Raw genomic sequence first — 17,505 nt, forward strand, 5'->3', positions numbered from 1 at the left:
AAAGATCCAGAAAGAAGCTGAGCCCCGGCAGGTGTCACAGACAATGAGAAAAAATGCATTGTCTGTATGAGGAAATTGTTCCATCTTCCGTGTGGAATGATGAACCAAATTCCAGTCTGCTCTCTCAGGCGAGTGTCAAACATCCCCTGGTGCCACTTTGAAGCAAAGCTAAGGGAATTCTCCCTCCGTGCCCTGGTCAATATTGCTCCCTCAATCAACATCAGTCAAGCAGGTTGTCCAGTCATTATCAGGTTGCTCTTTGTGGGAGCTGGCTTGCTGGGTCGGAAATTGGTTGCCTTCTTTCCCTGCGTGACAACAGGGACAAGACTTCAAAAGGACCTAATTGAGTGTAAATTGCTTTGGGACGTCTGGAGGTCACAAAAAAGCACTGTATAAATTCAAGTTCTTCCGCTTGGAGGAGATCTCTTTGTTTGTAGATAAATTTGAGAATCACCGGTTCAGCATGAAATTTTAATTTGGACATTGAAGTAGTTCCCAGTTAATGAATCAGCCGCATTGGGGTGTCATTTTCCAGCTATAATGAGGTATCATCTCACAGTGGCAATGCTGTGACTCCATTCACAACCCAAAATAAATTATTCAGACACATCCTTAAAGGGTCACTGAGGATGATCTGTTTAACTTGGTGCACTGATGAAGAGTAGAGGGTGAGTGGCAATGAAATGATGAGAGGGCCAGAGAAACAATATAAAATAAGGGGTACCATTCTTACAGTGCCGCAGGAGCAGAGGGACCTGGGTGTGTATGTGCATAGATTTGATTTGATTTGATTCGATTTATTATTGTCACATGTATTAGTATACAGTGAAAAGTATTGTTTCTCGCGCACTATACAGACAAAGCATACCGTTCATAGAGAAGGAAAGGAGAGGGTGAAGAATGTAGTGTTACAGTCATAGCTAGGGTGTAGAGAAAGATCAACTTAATGCGAGGTAGGTCCATTCAAAAGTCTGACAGCAGCAGGGAAGAAGCTGTTCTTGAGTCGGTTGGTATGTGTCCTCAGACCTTTGTATCTTTTTCCCAACAGAAGAAGATGGAAGAGTGAATATCCGGGGCGTGTGGGGTCCTTAATTATGCTGGCTGCTTTTCCAAGGCAGCGGGAAGTGTAGACAGAGTCAATGGATGGGAGGCTGGTTTGCGTGATGGATTGGGCTACATTCACGACCTTTTGTAGTTTTGTGTGGTCTTGGGCAGAGCAGGAACCATACCAAGCTGTGATACGACCAGAAAGAATGCTTTCTAAGACATAGATCATTGAAGGTGGTAGGACAGGTGGAGAGAGCAGTTAATAAAGCATATAGTATTTTGGGCTTTATTAATAGGGGCATAGAATACAAGAGCAAGGAGGTTATGCTGAAGTTATACAAGACACTAGTTAGACCTCAGCTAGAATATTGTGTACAGGTCTGGGTGCCACACAATAGGAAGGACGTGAACTCATTGGAGAGAGGGCAGAAGAGGTTTACAACAATGGTTCCAGGGATGAAAAACTTCAGTTATGAGGATAGGTTGGTGTGGTGGACCTCAGTTGTGCCTTTGTCCTATATGGACCACCGTTGTGTGTGCTTGTCATACCTGGACACATCCCCTTCCAGTTTGGTTCCTCCCCTCGGCACCTAGTATAAAGGTGGCTGTCTCCTCCCCCTTGTTCAGTCCAGGTTGGTTATATGTTGGGATCTGCTCCTGATTCTGTTGTGAATAAAAGCCTACACTTATATTGGCATATCGGTAGTCTTTCGCCTTATTGATAGCGCATCAGTTGGAAAGTGAGGGACTGTTTTCCTTGGAGAGGTGAAGGCTGAGAGGAGATTTGATGGAGATGTTCAAAATCATGAGGGGGCTGGACAGAGGAGATCGGGAGAAACTGTTCCCGTTGGTAAAAAGATTGAGAATGAGAGGTGATATGTTTCCAAGTCAGGATGGTGAGTGTCATGGAGGGGTGGGGGGGTTGGGGGACACCTCCAAGTGGTGGTGTTCCCCGGCATCTGCTGCCCTTGTTCTAGGTGGTAGCCATTCCGGGTTTGGAAGGTGCTGTCAAGAGAGGCTTGATGATCAAGATTGTCAAGATATTAAGGGGAATGGACAGGGGAGATAGTGTGAAACTGTTTCAGCTCGTTAGGGAGTCTGGAACTGGACAGCAATGTTCAAAACTTTCAGGACTGATGTTCGGAAACACAAAGAATGGTGAAAGTTTAGAACTCTTTCCATCAATGGGAATTGAAATTCGATCATTTATAAATGTTAAATTTGAGACTGATAGATGGGTGTGGCCTGAGGGCTTTAAGAGTTATGGGGCAAAGGCAGATAGGTCACAGGTCAGCCATGATCACACTGAATGGCAGAATAGGTTCGATATTCGATAGGTTTGTTCCGATATTCCTAAAAGTTGACACCAAACTCCCAGACCTATTAGGACAGGTGACCAAAAGCTTGATCCGAGAGGGAGGTTTGAAGGAACATCTTAAAAATAAAGTCTTTAGTTTATATTGTGTCGTTCACAGCATCCCAAAGTGCTTTGCTGCCAATGAACTACATTCGCTGTTGAAATGTAGGAAACGTGGCTGCCAATTTGTGCACAGCAAGCTCCCACACTCGGAAACATGATAATGACCAGAGAAGGACAGTCTGTCAGGAGTGCACAGGCGTGTCAAGTCTTTGGAGTGGGAATTCACACAACCCTGTGGCTCAGAGGTGAGCTGGCAGTGAGGAAAAACGAAGAGAGGGGGAGAAGAAGAGAATTCCAAAGTTCAGGGCCTAGGCAGCAGGATGCATGGCCGCAATCAAGTGGAGCGATAGAAATAGGGGGTTCAGAAGAGGCCAAAATTGGAGGATTGAAGAGAGTTGGAAGGGTTGTAAGGCTGGAGGAGACTATGGAGACAAGGGGTGGGATGAGAACATGTAGCTAGCCAGGTTACATTGGAACAAATGTCTTGTTATTTAACCAAAAGAGAAAATGCTGGAAAATCTCAGCAGGTCTGGCAGCATCTGTAAGGAGAGAAAAGAGCTGACGTTTCGAGTCCAGACGACCCTTTGTCAAAGCTGTTCCTGGACTCGAAACGTCAGCTCTTTTCTCTCCTTACAGATGCTGCCAGACCTGCTGAGATTTTCCAGCATTTTCTCTTTTGGTTTCAGATTCCAGCATCCGCAGTAATTTCCTTTTATCCATATGTCTTGTTATTTAATATGGACTTTGGTCAGTTTAACAGTAACAGCTTTAATAAGGTATTGACATATCCCTGGCAACTGTAGCAGGCTGATAGGCGGCCTGTTGATGTGATGGATTGCTCCTGAAGGATAGCCAGTCAGTTCAGCTTCCTTTAGTTAGTCCTGGATGATATTCCCTCGCTCTTAATTTATTGGAACACTCGCCTGAAAGCCAGAGCATCAAGAATACAGCTGATACCACTCAATGCTCAAATACTCCAGCCTATTCACGCCCAAAGAGACCACTTGGGACTGTTTGTCTTTAGAAAGAACTGAGAAATCTTATTGGGAACATTAGGAACAGAAGTAGGCCATTCGGCCCCTTGAGCCAGGTTTGTCATTCAACTGAGTCATGGCTGATCTGTATCAGGTAGGGTTGCCAACTCTTGTTGGGCACGGTAGCACAGTGGTTAGCACTGCTGCTTCACAGCTCCAGGGTCCCAGGTTCGATTCCCGGCTCGGGTCACTGTCTGTGTGGAGTTTGCACATTCTCCTCGTGTCTGCGTGGGTTTCCTCCGGGTGCTCCGGTTTCCTCCCACAGTCCAAAGATGTGCGGGTTAGGTTGATTGGCCAGGTTAAAAATTGCCCCTTAGAGTCCTGGGATGCGTAGATTAGCGGGTAAATATGTGGGGGGAGGGCCTGGGTGGGATTGTGGTCGGTGCAGACTCAATGGGCCGAATGGCCTCCTTCTGCACTGTAGGGTTTCTATGATTCTATGATTCTATGATACTCTTACGTTTACATTAGACATTTGTGGATTTGAGCCCTCCACACATCCAAAGACGTGAAGATATAATCTCCCCGTGTCTGCGTAGGTTTCCTCCGGGTGCTCCGGTTTCCTCCCACACTCCAAAGATGTGCAGGTTAGAGGAATTGGCCATGCTAAATTGCCCCTTAGTGTCCCAAGGTGTGCATGTTAAGTGGATTGGCCATGCTAAATTGCCCCTTAATGTCCCAGGGTGTGTAGGTTCGGTGGATTGGCCATGGTAAATGTGGGTTATGGGGATAGGGTGGGTGGAGGGCTTGGGTAAGATGCTCTGTCAGAGATTCGGTGCAGACCCGATGGGCCGAATGGCCTCCTTGTGCACTGTGGGGATTCTATGATGGAGCTGAAATGTCTAGGGGGAAATTTAATTGAAGATTTGAAATAGTGTCAAGACAGAGAAGCTGTTTCTGGGAGCGGAACAGTCAGTACAGAGGTCATCGGTTTAACTGAATTGGCAAAAAAAATCACCAGGACGATTTATGAATGCAGCAAATTGGAATGCATTGCGCGGGTGGAAGGTGATTCAGCTTTAACCTTCAACAATTGCCTCAGTGCTTGAAGGGGAAAAAGCTGCAAAGCCATGGGGAAGAGGCAGGGGAGTGGGAATAATTGGATAGTTCTTTCAAAGAGCTCGTGTAGGCATGATAGGCTGAATGGACTATTATTTAAATAGTGAAAAATTACAACATGCTACTGTGCAGAGGGACCTGGGGGTCCTTGTGCATGAATCGCAAAAACTCAGTCTGCAGGTGCAGCAGGTGATCAAGAAGGCAAATGGAATGTTGGCCTTTATCACGAAGGGGATGGAGTATAAAAGCAGGGAGGTCTTGCTGCAATTGTACAAGGTACTGGTGAGGCCACAACTGGAGTACTGTGTGCAATTTTGGTCCCCTTATTTGCGGAAGGATGTATTGGCCTTGGAGGGAGTACAGAGAAGATTCACCAGGTTGACACCGGAGATGAGGGGGTTAGCTTATGAGGAGAGATTGAGTAGATTGGGCCTGTACTCGTTGGAGTTTAGAAGGCTGAGGGGAGATCTTATAGAGACATATAAGATAATGAAGGGGCTAGACAGGGTAGAAGCAGAGAGATTCTTTCCACTTAGAAAGGAAACAAGAACTAGAGGACACAGCCTCAAAATAAGGGAGAGTCAGTTTAGGACAGAGTTGAGGAGGAACTTCTTCTCTCAGAGGGTAGTGAATCTCTGGAATTCTCTGCCCATTGAAGCAGTGGAGGCTACCTCGTTAAATATGTTTAAGTCACAGGTAGATAGATTACTGATCAATAAGGGAATTAAGGGTTATGGGGAGCGGGCGGGTAAGCGGAACTAAACCACTATCAGATCAGCCATGATCTTATTGAATGGCGGGGCAGGCTCGAGGGGCTAGATGGCCTACTCCTGCTCCTATTTCTTATGTTCTTATGACCTGCTTCTATGTTTGATTTGATTTGATTTGATTTGATTTATTATTGTCGCATCTGTTAGTATACAGTGAAAAGTATTGTTTCTTGCGCGCTATACAGACAGAGCATACTGTTCATAGAGAAGGAAAGGAGAGAGTGCAGAATGTAGTGTTAAAGTCATAACTAGGGTGTAGAGAAAGATCAACTTCGTGTGAGGTAGGTCCATTCAAAAGTCTGATGGCAGCAGGGAAGAAGCTGATCTTGAGTCGGTTGGTACGTGACCTCAGACTTTTGTACCTTTCTCCCGACAGAAGAAGGTGGAAGAGAGAATGCCCGGGGTGCGTGGGGTCCTTGATTATGCTGGCTGCTTTTCCGGGGTAGCGGGAAGTGTAGACAGTGTCAATGGGTGGGAGGATGAGTTGCGTGATGGATTGGGCTACATTCATTACCCTTTGTAACTTCTTGTGGTCTTGATATGGAGATGCCGGCATTGGACTGGGGTGGGTACAGTAAGAAGTCTCACAACACCAGGTTAAAGTCCAACAGGTTTATTTGGAATCACAAGCTTTCAGAGTGCTGCTTCTCATCTGATGAAGGAGCAGCGCTCCAAAAGCTCGTGATACAAATAAACCTGTTGGACTTTAACCTGGTGTTGTGAGACTTCTTGTGGTCTTGGGCAGAGCAGGAGCCATACCAAGCTGTGATACAACCAGAAAAAATGCTTTCTATGGTGCATCTGTAAAAGTTGATGAGAGTTGTAGCTGACATGCCAATTTTTTAAAAAAAGATAGGAGCAGGAGGAGGCCATTTGGCCCTTCAAGCCTGTTCTACCATTTATTACGATCATGGCTGGTCATCCAATTCAATAGCCTAACCTTGCTTTCTCCCCATAACCTTTGATCCCATTCACCCCAAGTGCTATATCCAGCTGCCTCTTGAATACGTTCAATGTTTTGGCAAAATTTCCCTCGTCTTCTGAGAAAGTAGAGGCATTGGTGGGCTTTCTTAAATATAGTGTCGGCATGGGGCCAATTTAGCCCACCCTCACACATCCCATGTCACAGCTGTGGTGGAGGCTTCCTCAGCGCTTGTCAGCTTCTGGTCAACTTGCAGCGCCATCCACCCACCAACCGCACTGCCCCCCCCCACCGCGCCCCGCCTCCACCACCGCCTCCGCCCCCTGTTAAAGGCTACTCCAGGGGTTATTGGGTGAGATGACTAAATGTCTGGCCAAAGATGTAGGTTTGAAGGAATATTTATAAGGAGAAAAGCGAGGTTGAGAGGCAGGGAGGTGTAGGGAGGGAATTCCAGAGCTTTGGGGCTCAGGCAACTGAAGGTATGGCCACCAATGGTGGAGATATGAATATTGGGAATGCACGAGAGGCCAGAGTTAGAGGAGCGCAGATATTTTGGAGGTTTTTGGGACTGGCGGAGATTGCAGAGATAGAGAGGGGCAAGGCCATGGAGGGATTTGAAAACAAGGAGCGAGAATTTCAAAGCCAGGATATTGTTGGACAGGGAGCCAGGGTATGCCAGCGAGAACAGGGCTGATAAGGGAATTTGCTGCAAGTTAGGATGCAGGCTGCTGAGAGAAAGGGCACTGTGAGGAGGACACGCAAGGTAAAAGCAAGGTGTGTTCTTGCCCTGCTGCAGTAGTAGAGGACACAAGGGAGAGAGCTGATTGTTAAATAGAAAGGTCGGGTAAGTATTTAATAATTTTATCATTTGTAGTCCCAGAGGTAATTTCTGTGGTTTATAGATTGTAAAGGTTATATTCGGTCGTAACAAGGAGCAGGAAAGAAGGACCCGAGAGAATTGGATATAATCTGAAACAAAACATCGTTCAAAAGTTTAATTTAAAGGAGTAAGACATGACAGGAGAGCTCCAAGCCATGGTCTGCTCTTCATGCTCCATGTGGGAGGCTGGGAACGTTTCCAGTGCCCAAGACCAGCATGTGCGAAGGAAGTGTCTCCAGCTGCAGCTCCTGGAAGACCGCGTTTCGGAGCTGGAGCGGCGGCTGGGAACACCGTGGAGCATCCGCCAGGCGGAGAGTATCGTGGTTAGCATGTATAGAGAAGTGGTCACACCACAGGCTCAGACTCCGCAGGCAGGAAGGGAATGGGTGGCCACCAATCAGAGCAAAAGCGATAGGCAGGTAATGCAGGAATCTCCTGTGGCTATTCCCCTGCAAAAACAGATATACCGTTTTGGATACTGTTGAGGGGAATGGCCTTTCAGGGGAAAACAGCAATGGCTAAATCTGTTAGAGCATGGTTGGTTCTGCTGCAGAGGGGAGGAATAAAAAGTGTGGGAATGCAATAGTTATAGGGGATTCAATTGTAAGGGGAATAGATAGACATTTCTGTGGCCGCAAACAAGACTCCAGGATGGTATGTTGCCTCCCTGGTGCTAGGGTCAAGGATGTTTTGGAGCATCTGCAGGACATTCTGAAGGGGGAGGGCGAACAGACAATGGTTGTAGTACACACTGGTACAAACGGCATAGGTTAAAAAAAGGGATGAGGTCCTAAAAGCAGAATTAAGGGAGCTAGGAAGCAAGCTGCAGAGTAGGACCTCAAAGGTAGTGATCTCAGGATTACTACCTGTACCACGTGCTAGTCAGAATAGAAACAGCAGGATACATAGAATAAATACGTGGCTGAAAAGATGATGTGAGGGGGAGGATTTCAGATTCCTGGGGCATTGGAACTGGTCCTGGGGAGGTGGGACCTGTACAAACTGGACAGGTTATACCTGGGCAGGATCGGGACTGGCGGGGTGTACTTGCTAGAGTAGTTGGGGAGGGTTTAAACTAATATGGGATGGGAACATTTGCAAGGATTCAGAGCAGGGGGAATTAAGAACAAGAGAAAAAGACTTTAAGGTGGATAAGGAAAGTGATAGGCAGAGAAATCAAGGGCCAGAGTCAGGTAAGGACTGAGTAAAAAGTAGTAGGAAAGAGGAAAGAAATATTGAAAGTGAACATCTTAAGGTTTTGTGCCTGAATGCTCGGAGATGAATTAGTTGCACAAGTAGGTATAAAGGGGTATGATATAGTTGGCCTTACGGAGATGTGGCTCCAAGGTGAGCAAGGATGGGAACTAAACATTGAGGGTTATTCACTGTTTAGGAAAGACAAACAGAAAGGAAAAGGCAGTGGAGTTGCATTGTTGATCAAAGATGATATTGATACGATATTGAGGAAAGATATTGGCCTAGATGGTATAGAATCTGTATGGACTGAGTTAAGAAACAACAAGCAGCAAAAAACATTGGTGGGGGTGGTATTCAGACCACCAAACTGTAGTGGTAATGTTGGGAAAAGCATTAGACAGGATATCAGAGAAGCATGCATTAAAGGAACATCTGTGATTATGGGTGACTTTAATCTATATATAGTTTGGGAAAGTCAAATTAGTCACAATACAAAAGAGAAAGAATTTCTGGAGTGCTTATAGGATGGTTTTCTGGAGCAATACGTTGAGGAATCAACAAGGGAACAGGCCATTTTGGGCTGAGTGTTACGCAGTGAGAAAGGATTAGTTGGCAATCTAGTTGAGAGAGAACCCTTGGGGACAAGTGACCAAATATGGTAGAATTCTTTGTTAAGGTGGATAGTGATATAGTTGATTCTGAGACCAGGGTCTTGAATCTCAGTAAAGGTAACTATGATGGCCTGAGGCATGAATTGGCCATGATGGACTGGGAAACATTACTGAAAGTAAAGACAATGGACAGGCAATGACAGGCATTTAAAGAACAAATAGATGAACTCCAGAAGTTGTTTATTCCCGTTTGGTACGAGAGTGGTAAGGGAATTGTGGCCAAACCATGGCTTACAAGGGGGATTAGAGAGAGTATCAGATTCAAGGAAGAAGCCTACAAATTGGCAAGAAAAAGCAATAGGCCTGAGGATTAGGAGCAGCTTAAATTCAGCAAAAGAGGACCAAGGGATTGATTAAGAAGGGAAAAATAGAGTATGAAAGTCAGCTAGCGGGGAACATAAAAACAGAGTGTAAAAGTTTCTATAGATATGAAAATGATTGACAAAAACGAATGTAGGCCCCTTACAGTCAGAAACAGGAGAATTCATAACGGGGATTAAAGAAATGGCTGAGGAATTAAATTCATACTTTGCTTCAGTCTTCACAAGGGAAGATATGAATAATGTAGCAGAATTGCTGAGAGAAACATGTTTTAGTGAAGAGCTGAAGGAAATCAGCATTAGTAGAGAAATGGTTTTGGGGAAATTGGTGGAATTGAAGGTGGATAAATCTCCAGGTCCTGATAATCTTCATCCCAGAGTACTTAAGGAAGTAGCCCGGGGAATACTAGATCCATTGGTAGTATATTTTCCAAATTTCTTTAGACTCTGGAATAGTTCCTGCAGATTGGAGGGTAGCTAATGTAAGCCCGCTTTTCAAAAAGGGAGATGGAGAGAAAACAGGGAACTATAGACCAGCAAGCCTAATGTCGGTACTGGGGAAGTTGCTGGAGTCTATGATCAAAGATTTCATAACTCGGCATTTGGAAGGCAGTGGTATAATCAGACAAAGTCAGCATGGATCTACAAAAGGAAAATCATGCTTGACGAATCTATCAGATTTTTTTGAGGATGTAACTAGTAGAGTTGACCAAGAGAACCTGTGGATGTGATTTATTTAGACTTTCATAAAGCTTTCAACATAATCTCATACAACAGATTACTATGTAAAGTTAAAGCACATGGGATTTCAGGTAATGTCTTGAGATGGATAGAAAGCTGGTTAGCAGATAGGAAGCAACGAGTTGGCATAAATGGGTCTTTTTCTGATTGGCAGTCATTGACTAGTGGGATTCCGCAGGGGTCTGTGCCAGGATCCCAACTGTTCACATTATATATTAATGATTTGGAAGAGGGAACTGAATGTATTATCTCCAAATTTGCAGATGATTCAAAGTTGGGTGGGAGGGTGAGCTGTGAGGAGAATGCAGAGATACTGGTGTGATTTGGAAAGGCTGAGTGTGTGGGCATCTGCATGGCGGATTCAGTATAATGTGGATAAATGTGAGGTTATCCACTTTGGTAGCAATAATAGGGTTACAGTTTATTACTTGAATGGGCTCGAAGGGCCAAATGGCCTACTCCTGCTGCTACTTTCTATGATTTCTGTTTCTATTTGGATGGTCTCAAGTTTGCAGAAGGTAGAAGCTGAGAGACCAATGAGGAATGCATTGAAACAGTTGGGTTGAGGGGTAACAAAGACACGGATGAAGGTCACAGCAGCAGATGAGCTGAGGCAGGGGGGTCGGGCGAGGTTACAGGGGTAGAAATTGGCAGTGTTAATGATGGCGCGCATGGTCAGTACCTCATCATGGGAAATACGTGTGAAGTAAAAGGGGAGGTTACGGTTCAGATTCAGTACTCCCCCTGATTTGTGCTGGGTGGAATCAGGGTGGACAGAGTGGAAAGTGGACCCCAAGGAGTTTTAATTCCCAGCGAGGACAGAGAATGTTGTGAGAAAGTAGGTTGGTAATCTACATTCAAGCTCGCGAAGTGTGACAATGCCCTGGAAATGCCACATTTGGGCAGCACGGTGGCACAGTGGTTAGCACTGCCACCTCACAGTGCCAGGGACCCAGCTTCGAATCCTGGCTTGGGTCACTGTCTGTGTGGAGTCTTCACGTTCTCCCCGTGTCTGCGTGGGTTTCCTCCGGGTGCTCCGGTTTCCTTCCACAGCCCAAAAGACGTGCTGGTTAGGGTGCATTGGCCAATGCTAAATTCTCCCTCAGTGTACCCGAACAGGCGCCGGAGTGTGGCGACTAGGGGATTTCCACAGTAACTTCATTGCCGTGTTAATGGAAGCCTACTTGTGACACCGATAAATAAACTTTAATCAACTTTAAACCAGTTTACCAGCGGTACAGTCAAGCATCTGGAGTTAGCACAGAATTCTCGCGTAAGATCCACAACTCTGAGAAAGTGCAACCTGATCAAACACAGAGAAATGGCGCAGTCGGAGGAGTCCCGTGCGGCCTGATCCACTGGCTGAGTGGCCTCTTGGCGATACCTTCTCGAGATTTACGAAAGTGTTGCTCTTGTGTGGAAATTCTCTTCCCTGCTCGCCCTCCCGCTTCCCCCCAGATTGACCTGTTGAATGATGCTGTTTTTCTTTAAAACAAAGTTGTGCCCTCCTAACCTTTAACCTTTCTCTTTCCTGCTAACCTTCTCCATCCCCCCGTCTCCCCCCCCCCCAACCCCCCACCCCTTCTCCTGCTCTAGCTTGCTTCTGTTCTTAAACTTTCCCTAAGTGCAACTTACTTTAAGCATGCATATTAACACTTGCAATAAAGGTAACCCAGGTTTAGCCAATTCTTTTACCTCTGTACATCCAGACTGCACGCCACTTTTTACACACAGAAAAACAAAAAAAAAAGTTTTGTATCTTCTATATATATATATAAAAATAAGGAAAACTGAAGGAGAAATTGTACTAAAATAGCGATAATGTCACCTCATTTCACATGCCCCAGGTGACAGGTATATATATATATATTTGTGTCCCTCTCATTCTGTCTGTAGCTGTGCATCTGGCTGTTCATCTGTAACAGTGTGTTGGGGGAAATTAATTGCTTTGGTTCACACTTTCCTCCCAGTCTCTGGGAGAAAGATAACGGCTTTGTCAGTAGATATTTTTTTTCACGTTTTGGGGGCTTTACATTTTTTTAAATGCTAAGATCTCTTTTTCTTTTTTGATTATTATTCTGAAAAAAAAAACAACTTAAATAATTGTGTTGGTAATTTTCTTCTTTTTTCTGGTGAAGTACGCAAACCACTTCAAGGCGTGGCTGCAGATTCGGCACCGTGCGGGGTGGCGGGGGGTTGGAGGGGGGAGGGGAGGGGTGTGGTGGGGTCTTTTAAAAAAATGTATATCCATATATATATCCATGGGGCGGCACGGTGGCACTGTGGGTTAGCACTGCTGCCTCACAGCACCAGGGACCCGGGTTTCGATTCCCGGCTCGGGTCACTGTCTGTGCAGAGTTTGCACGTTCTCCCCGTGCCTGCGTGGGTTTCCTCCGGGTGCTCCGGTTTCCTCCCACAGTCCAAAGACGTGCTGGTTAGGGTGCATTGGCCGTGCTAAATTCTACCTCAGTGTACCCGAACAGGCACCGGAGTGTGGCAATTAGGGGATTTTCACAGTAACTTCATTGCAGTGTTAATGTAAGCCTACTTGTGACACGAATAAATTTAAACCGATCAGTTCCCCCTGCCCTGCTCTTCCTCCATACACATGGAGCCCCGTAAACTTTTACTCCCTTTTCGGAATTTAAGACCATCAGACCGTAAGGTATAGGAGCAGAATTAGGCCACTCGGCCCATCGAGTTTGCTCCGCCATTCAATAATGGCTGATATTTTTCTCATCCCCATTCTCCTGCCTTTTCTCCATAACCCCTTATCCCCTTATTAATCAAGAACCTATCTATCTCTGTCTTAAAGACACTCAATGACCTGGCCTCCACAGCCTTCTGCGGCCAAGAGTTCCACAGATTCACCACTCTCTGGCTAAAGAAATTCCTCCTCATCTCTGTTTTAAAGGATCGTCCCTTTAGCCTGAGGTTGTGCCCTCTGGTTCTAGTTTTTCCTACCAGTGGAAACATCCCCTCCACGTCCACTCTATCCAGGCCTCGCAGTGTCCTGTAAGATTCAATAAGATTCCCCCCTCATCCTTCTAAACTCCAACGAGCACAGACCCAGAGTCCTAATTTACCTAAATCTCTCCTGAAAGTTGGCAATAGGGGATTTTCGCAGTAACTTCATTGATGTGTTAATGTCAGCCTACTTGTGACGCTGATCAGAATTAACTAAATGTGTATACAGGAACAACCCAAATCTCCCTTCCCCTTGCCGGTTTGGGCTGGGTGGTCTCCGTGACAATTGGCCAATTGGCAACATGGGTTTTGGGTGGTGGGATGGGAGGTAGTTGATAATTACTCCCCTGATCCTTCCTGCAGAACTGACTCGATGCATACCCTCCTGCACCTTGTTAATCTGGTCGCTCCAGTGCTACAGGTTCACCCATCATTTATTTTGTTTCCAGCGACCAAATGCATCCAGAGTGGGCCCCGCCTTCATTTTTTTTTTTAAACAATGGCGTCCGGAGTCTGGGATGTCACCCGCCAGGTTTTGAGACCTCGTAGCGAGATTCTCACTCGGCCACGGTGAAAGTTGTTGCCTTTCAACCAGTCGAGACTCGTTTCTGCTTGCACATGGTGGCACGATGGCACAGTGGGTTAGCACTGCTGCTTCACAGCATCAGGGACCCGGCTTCGATTCCCGGCTTGGGTCACTGTCTGTGCGGAGTCTGCACGTTCTCCCCGTGTCAGCGTGGGCTTCCTCCGGGTGCCCCGGTTTCCTCCCACAGTCCGAATGAACGTGCTGGTTAGGTGCATTGGCCATGCTAAATTCTCACTCAGTGTTACCCGAACAGGCGCCGGAGTGTGGCGACTCGTGGATTTTCACAGTAACTTCATTGCGGTGTTAATGTAAGCCTACTCTTGATACCAATAAATAAATCAAAACTTTGAAAAAAACATTATAAACATGGGATGCCGATAGGTTTTTTGGGGAAGTTGGCATTCCACAATTCCCATCGAGACCCTATTCCCCTGCCAACTCCAGAAGGGCGAGGTGGGGGTGAGGAGGGGTTGGGGCAGGGGCGGGGGGGGGGGGGGCGGGGTGCGGTGGGGGGCAAAAGAAAATACCTGGGATCGGCTGGCAACTGATTTGAATGTAAATTTCAGCAAAAGCCTTCTGGACCTCTGCGAACATTCTTTTATCTTTTTGGATGATTAAAAGTGACGAGACATTGCAAAAGCGCACACGGTTTGAAGTGGTTTCGATGTAGAGGGAGCGGTTGGAACTATTTTGACAATGATTTATTTCGGCGGGGGGGAGTTTTTCGGGAAAAGCTGTTTTTTTTTTAAACAGAAAAAAAGAATATTTATCTCTCTCTCTCTCTACGGACTGCATGATGAAGAAGTTGCAGTTTAGGGTTTGTGAAAATGTCAGTGTTAGAGTTATGTTTTTTTTCTGTAGACGGGCATATGTATATGCTCAATTGTTTGTATATCCCTACTCCCTTCCTTACAGCTCAGAGCTCTAACGCTGCCAGATTGCTTCGTTCCACCTATACATGGACATGGCAAATTTTATACACATTCACTCCTGCCATCTTCATCTCCCACATATTGCACTCATAGGTTGGAACCTGGACAAAAAAAAAAACCTTTAAAACAATCATTACCCTCTCCCTCTCCCTCACCTTCCCTCCTTCATCTGCCTCCCTATCTTTTAAGCAGTGTTAACAAAATTTAAAAAAAATGTACAGTATCAGTCGTCCAGTCGTTTAAAACCAGGAAAGGAAAAAAAAAAGATTTAATTTAAACGAAGAAAAAAGAGAAAATATATATCAGCGTAAAAGATTTCAGAAAAAAACCCAACAGACCAAGGAAGCATTAGATTTGTAGATATTTAAACAAGCAAAAAAAAAAGGAGAGATGTTCAAGTTAAACGATGTACAGTCTTTTCTTTTGTAATACTTGAGATATTTTAAAAGACAACAGCAAAGAATAATCTATTAGTGCAGAGTTAATTTTCATGTTGTATGGTGTGGATGTATATGTACTGTTGCCTCCCCCTCCTTGTAATCATTCTGTCAATGAGCAAGTTTTGTGCTAAAAGGAAAAATTTACAACGATATAGAAAACTTGTCCAAAAGCATCTTACACAACTTTCTTTTTATAAATTCTTTCTTCATGCCAAAATCATGCGGGCAATTTGTTGATGTAAGTTGACTAAGAATTACGTGCTGTATTTTTTTTTAATGTATATGTATGTATAAACATATATATATATGTGTGTGTAGCCTCTCTCTTGGATGTATCGTAGGCCGTAATGCTTCTTATTTAATGTGTGCGTGTGTTAAAATTTATTTATAAAAACATACATCTTGAATCTTTTTCTTCTTTGACTGCTAACGTTAAGCGTATGTTAAAAAAACGTCATGTTCTAAGTATTGGTGTCAGTGTTTCTTTTGATTTGCTGAGTGCTCTAAGTGAGTAAAAGGACTGCCCTTTTCTTTGCAGCCATAAAGCTGTTGCATCCCTGTGTGCCGTGGTTTTGGTTTGGCTTTACGTTCGCCAGAGAGGATTGCGTGTGCATGTGCGCGTGTCGGTGTGCAGAGGATCTGAGTGTTTCTCTAACTTCCTTCTTTCTCCTTCCATCCTAGGAGGTGAATTAGTTTTCCCCGTAGTGACAGAAGAAGCCTTAGCAACCCCTCCTCTTGCCACTCGTGCACCTTTCATTCCCCTCCTACCTACCTTCCGCCCTCTCCTCACCATTATTGAGAGCACCAAAGATTCCCTCTCCATGATCCCTGAGGTGGGGTTACCTTGCTTGTCGGAGCAGGACCACGATGATTGTGATGCTGGCTTGGTGATATCTGGTTATGGCTCAGGGGAGGCACTTGACTCTAACCTACCCCCTACTGATGATGAAGATTTTCACACCACCTTGTCCTTGGTAACAGATAAGACCTTGTCCACATCGGCCTTCGAAGGTGGCTACAAAGCGCACGCACCCAAGTGGGAGTACAAGGACTTTAGACCTAACAAAGCGTTCGAATCCGGTAGGACTACTACCACGGCCTCTCCCCCTGAGCTGCTCAGCTCTGCAGTCTCCGTGCCGCCCGGAAAGGTGCCCAAATTGCCCGCGGGCAAGTTGAATACGCGTGAGCAGAAGCCGCACCCCGGCCTAGTGTTGGTTCCTTTGCCCACCGCGTACGAAGTAGACAGCACCAAGCTGAAGAGTCCCCTAGTCACCTCACCCATGTTCCGTAATGTACCCACAGCACACCCCACGGAGCCGGGAGTCCAACGGGGCCCGGGGGCCTCGGAGGTGGTACGGGAATCGAGCAGCACGACAGGGATGGTCGTAGGGATAGTGGCGGCAGCAGCCCTCTGCATCCTGATCCTCCTGTACGCCATGTACAAGTACCGGAACAGAGACGAAGGGTCCTACCAGGTAGACGAGACGCGTAATTATATCAGCAACTCCGCACAGACCAACGGCACTGTTGTCAAGGAGAAACAGCAGAGTGCCAAAGGCAGCAGTAAGAAGCACAAAAACAAGGATAAAGAGTATTATGTGTAGAGGAAAGAGCGGACAAAACAGAAAGAGATTGAAAATGAAACAACAACGTTAAAAAAAAGGAGACACAATTGAAATATATATAACAGAGATATATATATATATGAAATATGATGGTGCAAATCTGCGACTTGACTTAGATTTTAAACACACACACACACTAAATAAAAACTCTTTTGGGAAACAAAAATTTTGAAAACAGAACAAAAAAAATCCAAATACAGCCTGGAGCCTGGGAACTGTGATATGCACTGTGGCAAACAAAACTAACTTACAGAGTGAAACTGTATGTGCTTTAAGACAATTCACACACACACACACACACACACACATAGAGCTATCATAGAAACCAGAAACCTTGCGTTCTGGTGATGGAATCTCCGACTAAAGAAGACTCCACGGCCTCCTCGGTTTTTATCCTGGATGCGACTGTTAAGACTATGTGGCATTTCGCATTTTATCGAGGTTAATTAATGAATTAATTTTTTTTTTCGGTTGTGAAAGCTGTGTAATGATTCCTTTTTCTTTTTCAAAAAATTTTCTTGCTCTTTTGCTGTGTGGAGCATGTAATTGCGACATGTGTAGATAGTGTCCAACTCGGAGCGTGGACCCTGGGAGAGACGCTGGCGGGGTGGGAGGGAGGTGGGAGGAGAAGTAGGGGGGTGGGGGAGGTGGGGGGGGGGAGCGGAGATGTGGGGATTGATAGTGGTGGTCTGTGTGTGGGTGTGTGTGTGGGTGTGTGTGTGTGTGTGTGTGCAGTCAGACGCTGTCTCCTACCCCCCACACCCTCCACCCCCCCACCACCCCCCCCCCCCCCAACCTCCCTCCCACCCTCCCTCCTTCCTCCTCCTCTCGGAAAAAGGGACTTTCGCCGTTTAAACTTTGTATCGTTTCTACATCTCAAATCGTGGTGTCCTC

The 17,505-nt window shown here is 45.7% G+C and overlaps 1 protein-coding gene across 45 annotated transcripts in view; it reads left to right on the plus strand.

Annotated features, from left to right (window-relative positions):
* The window catches only part of nrxn3a (neurexin 3a), a 1,279,906-nt gene extending 1,262,703 nt beyond the window's left edge, over positions 1 to 17,203 (plus strand). For 21 of the 45 annotated variants that reach the window (XM_078234405.1, XM_078234407.1, XM_078234419.1 and 18 more), the window contains one exon: positions 15,668 to 17,203. In XM_078234405.1, the coding sequence (XP_078090531.1) occupies positions 15,668 to 16,590 (923 nt within the window). In that variant the 3' untranslated portion in view covers positions 16,591 to 17,203. The remainder of the gene's footprint in view (positions 1 to 15,667) is intronic. The other 24 variants (XM_078234441.1, XM_078234442.1, XM_078234434.1 and 21 more) reach the window with 4 other exon arrangements.
* Positions 17,204 to 17,505: the final 302 nt, after the last annotated feature.

The sequence above is a fragment of the Mustelus asterias genome, chromosome 18 (genome assembly GCF_964213995.1).
Source record: "Mustelus asterias chromosome 18, sMusAst1.hap1.1, whole genome shotgun sequence".
In the NCBI taxonomy this organism is placed as follows: Eukaryota; Metazoa; Chordata; class Chondrichthyes; order Carcharhiniformes; family Triakidae; genus Mustelus; species Mustelus asterias.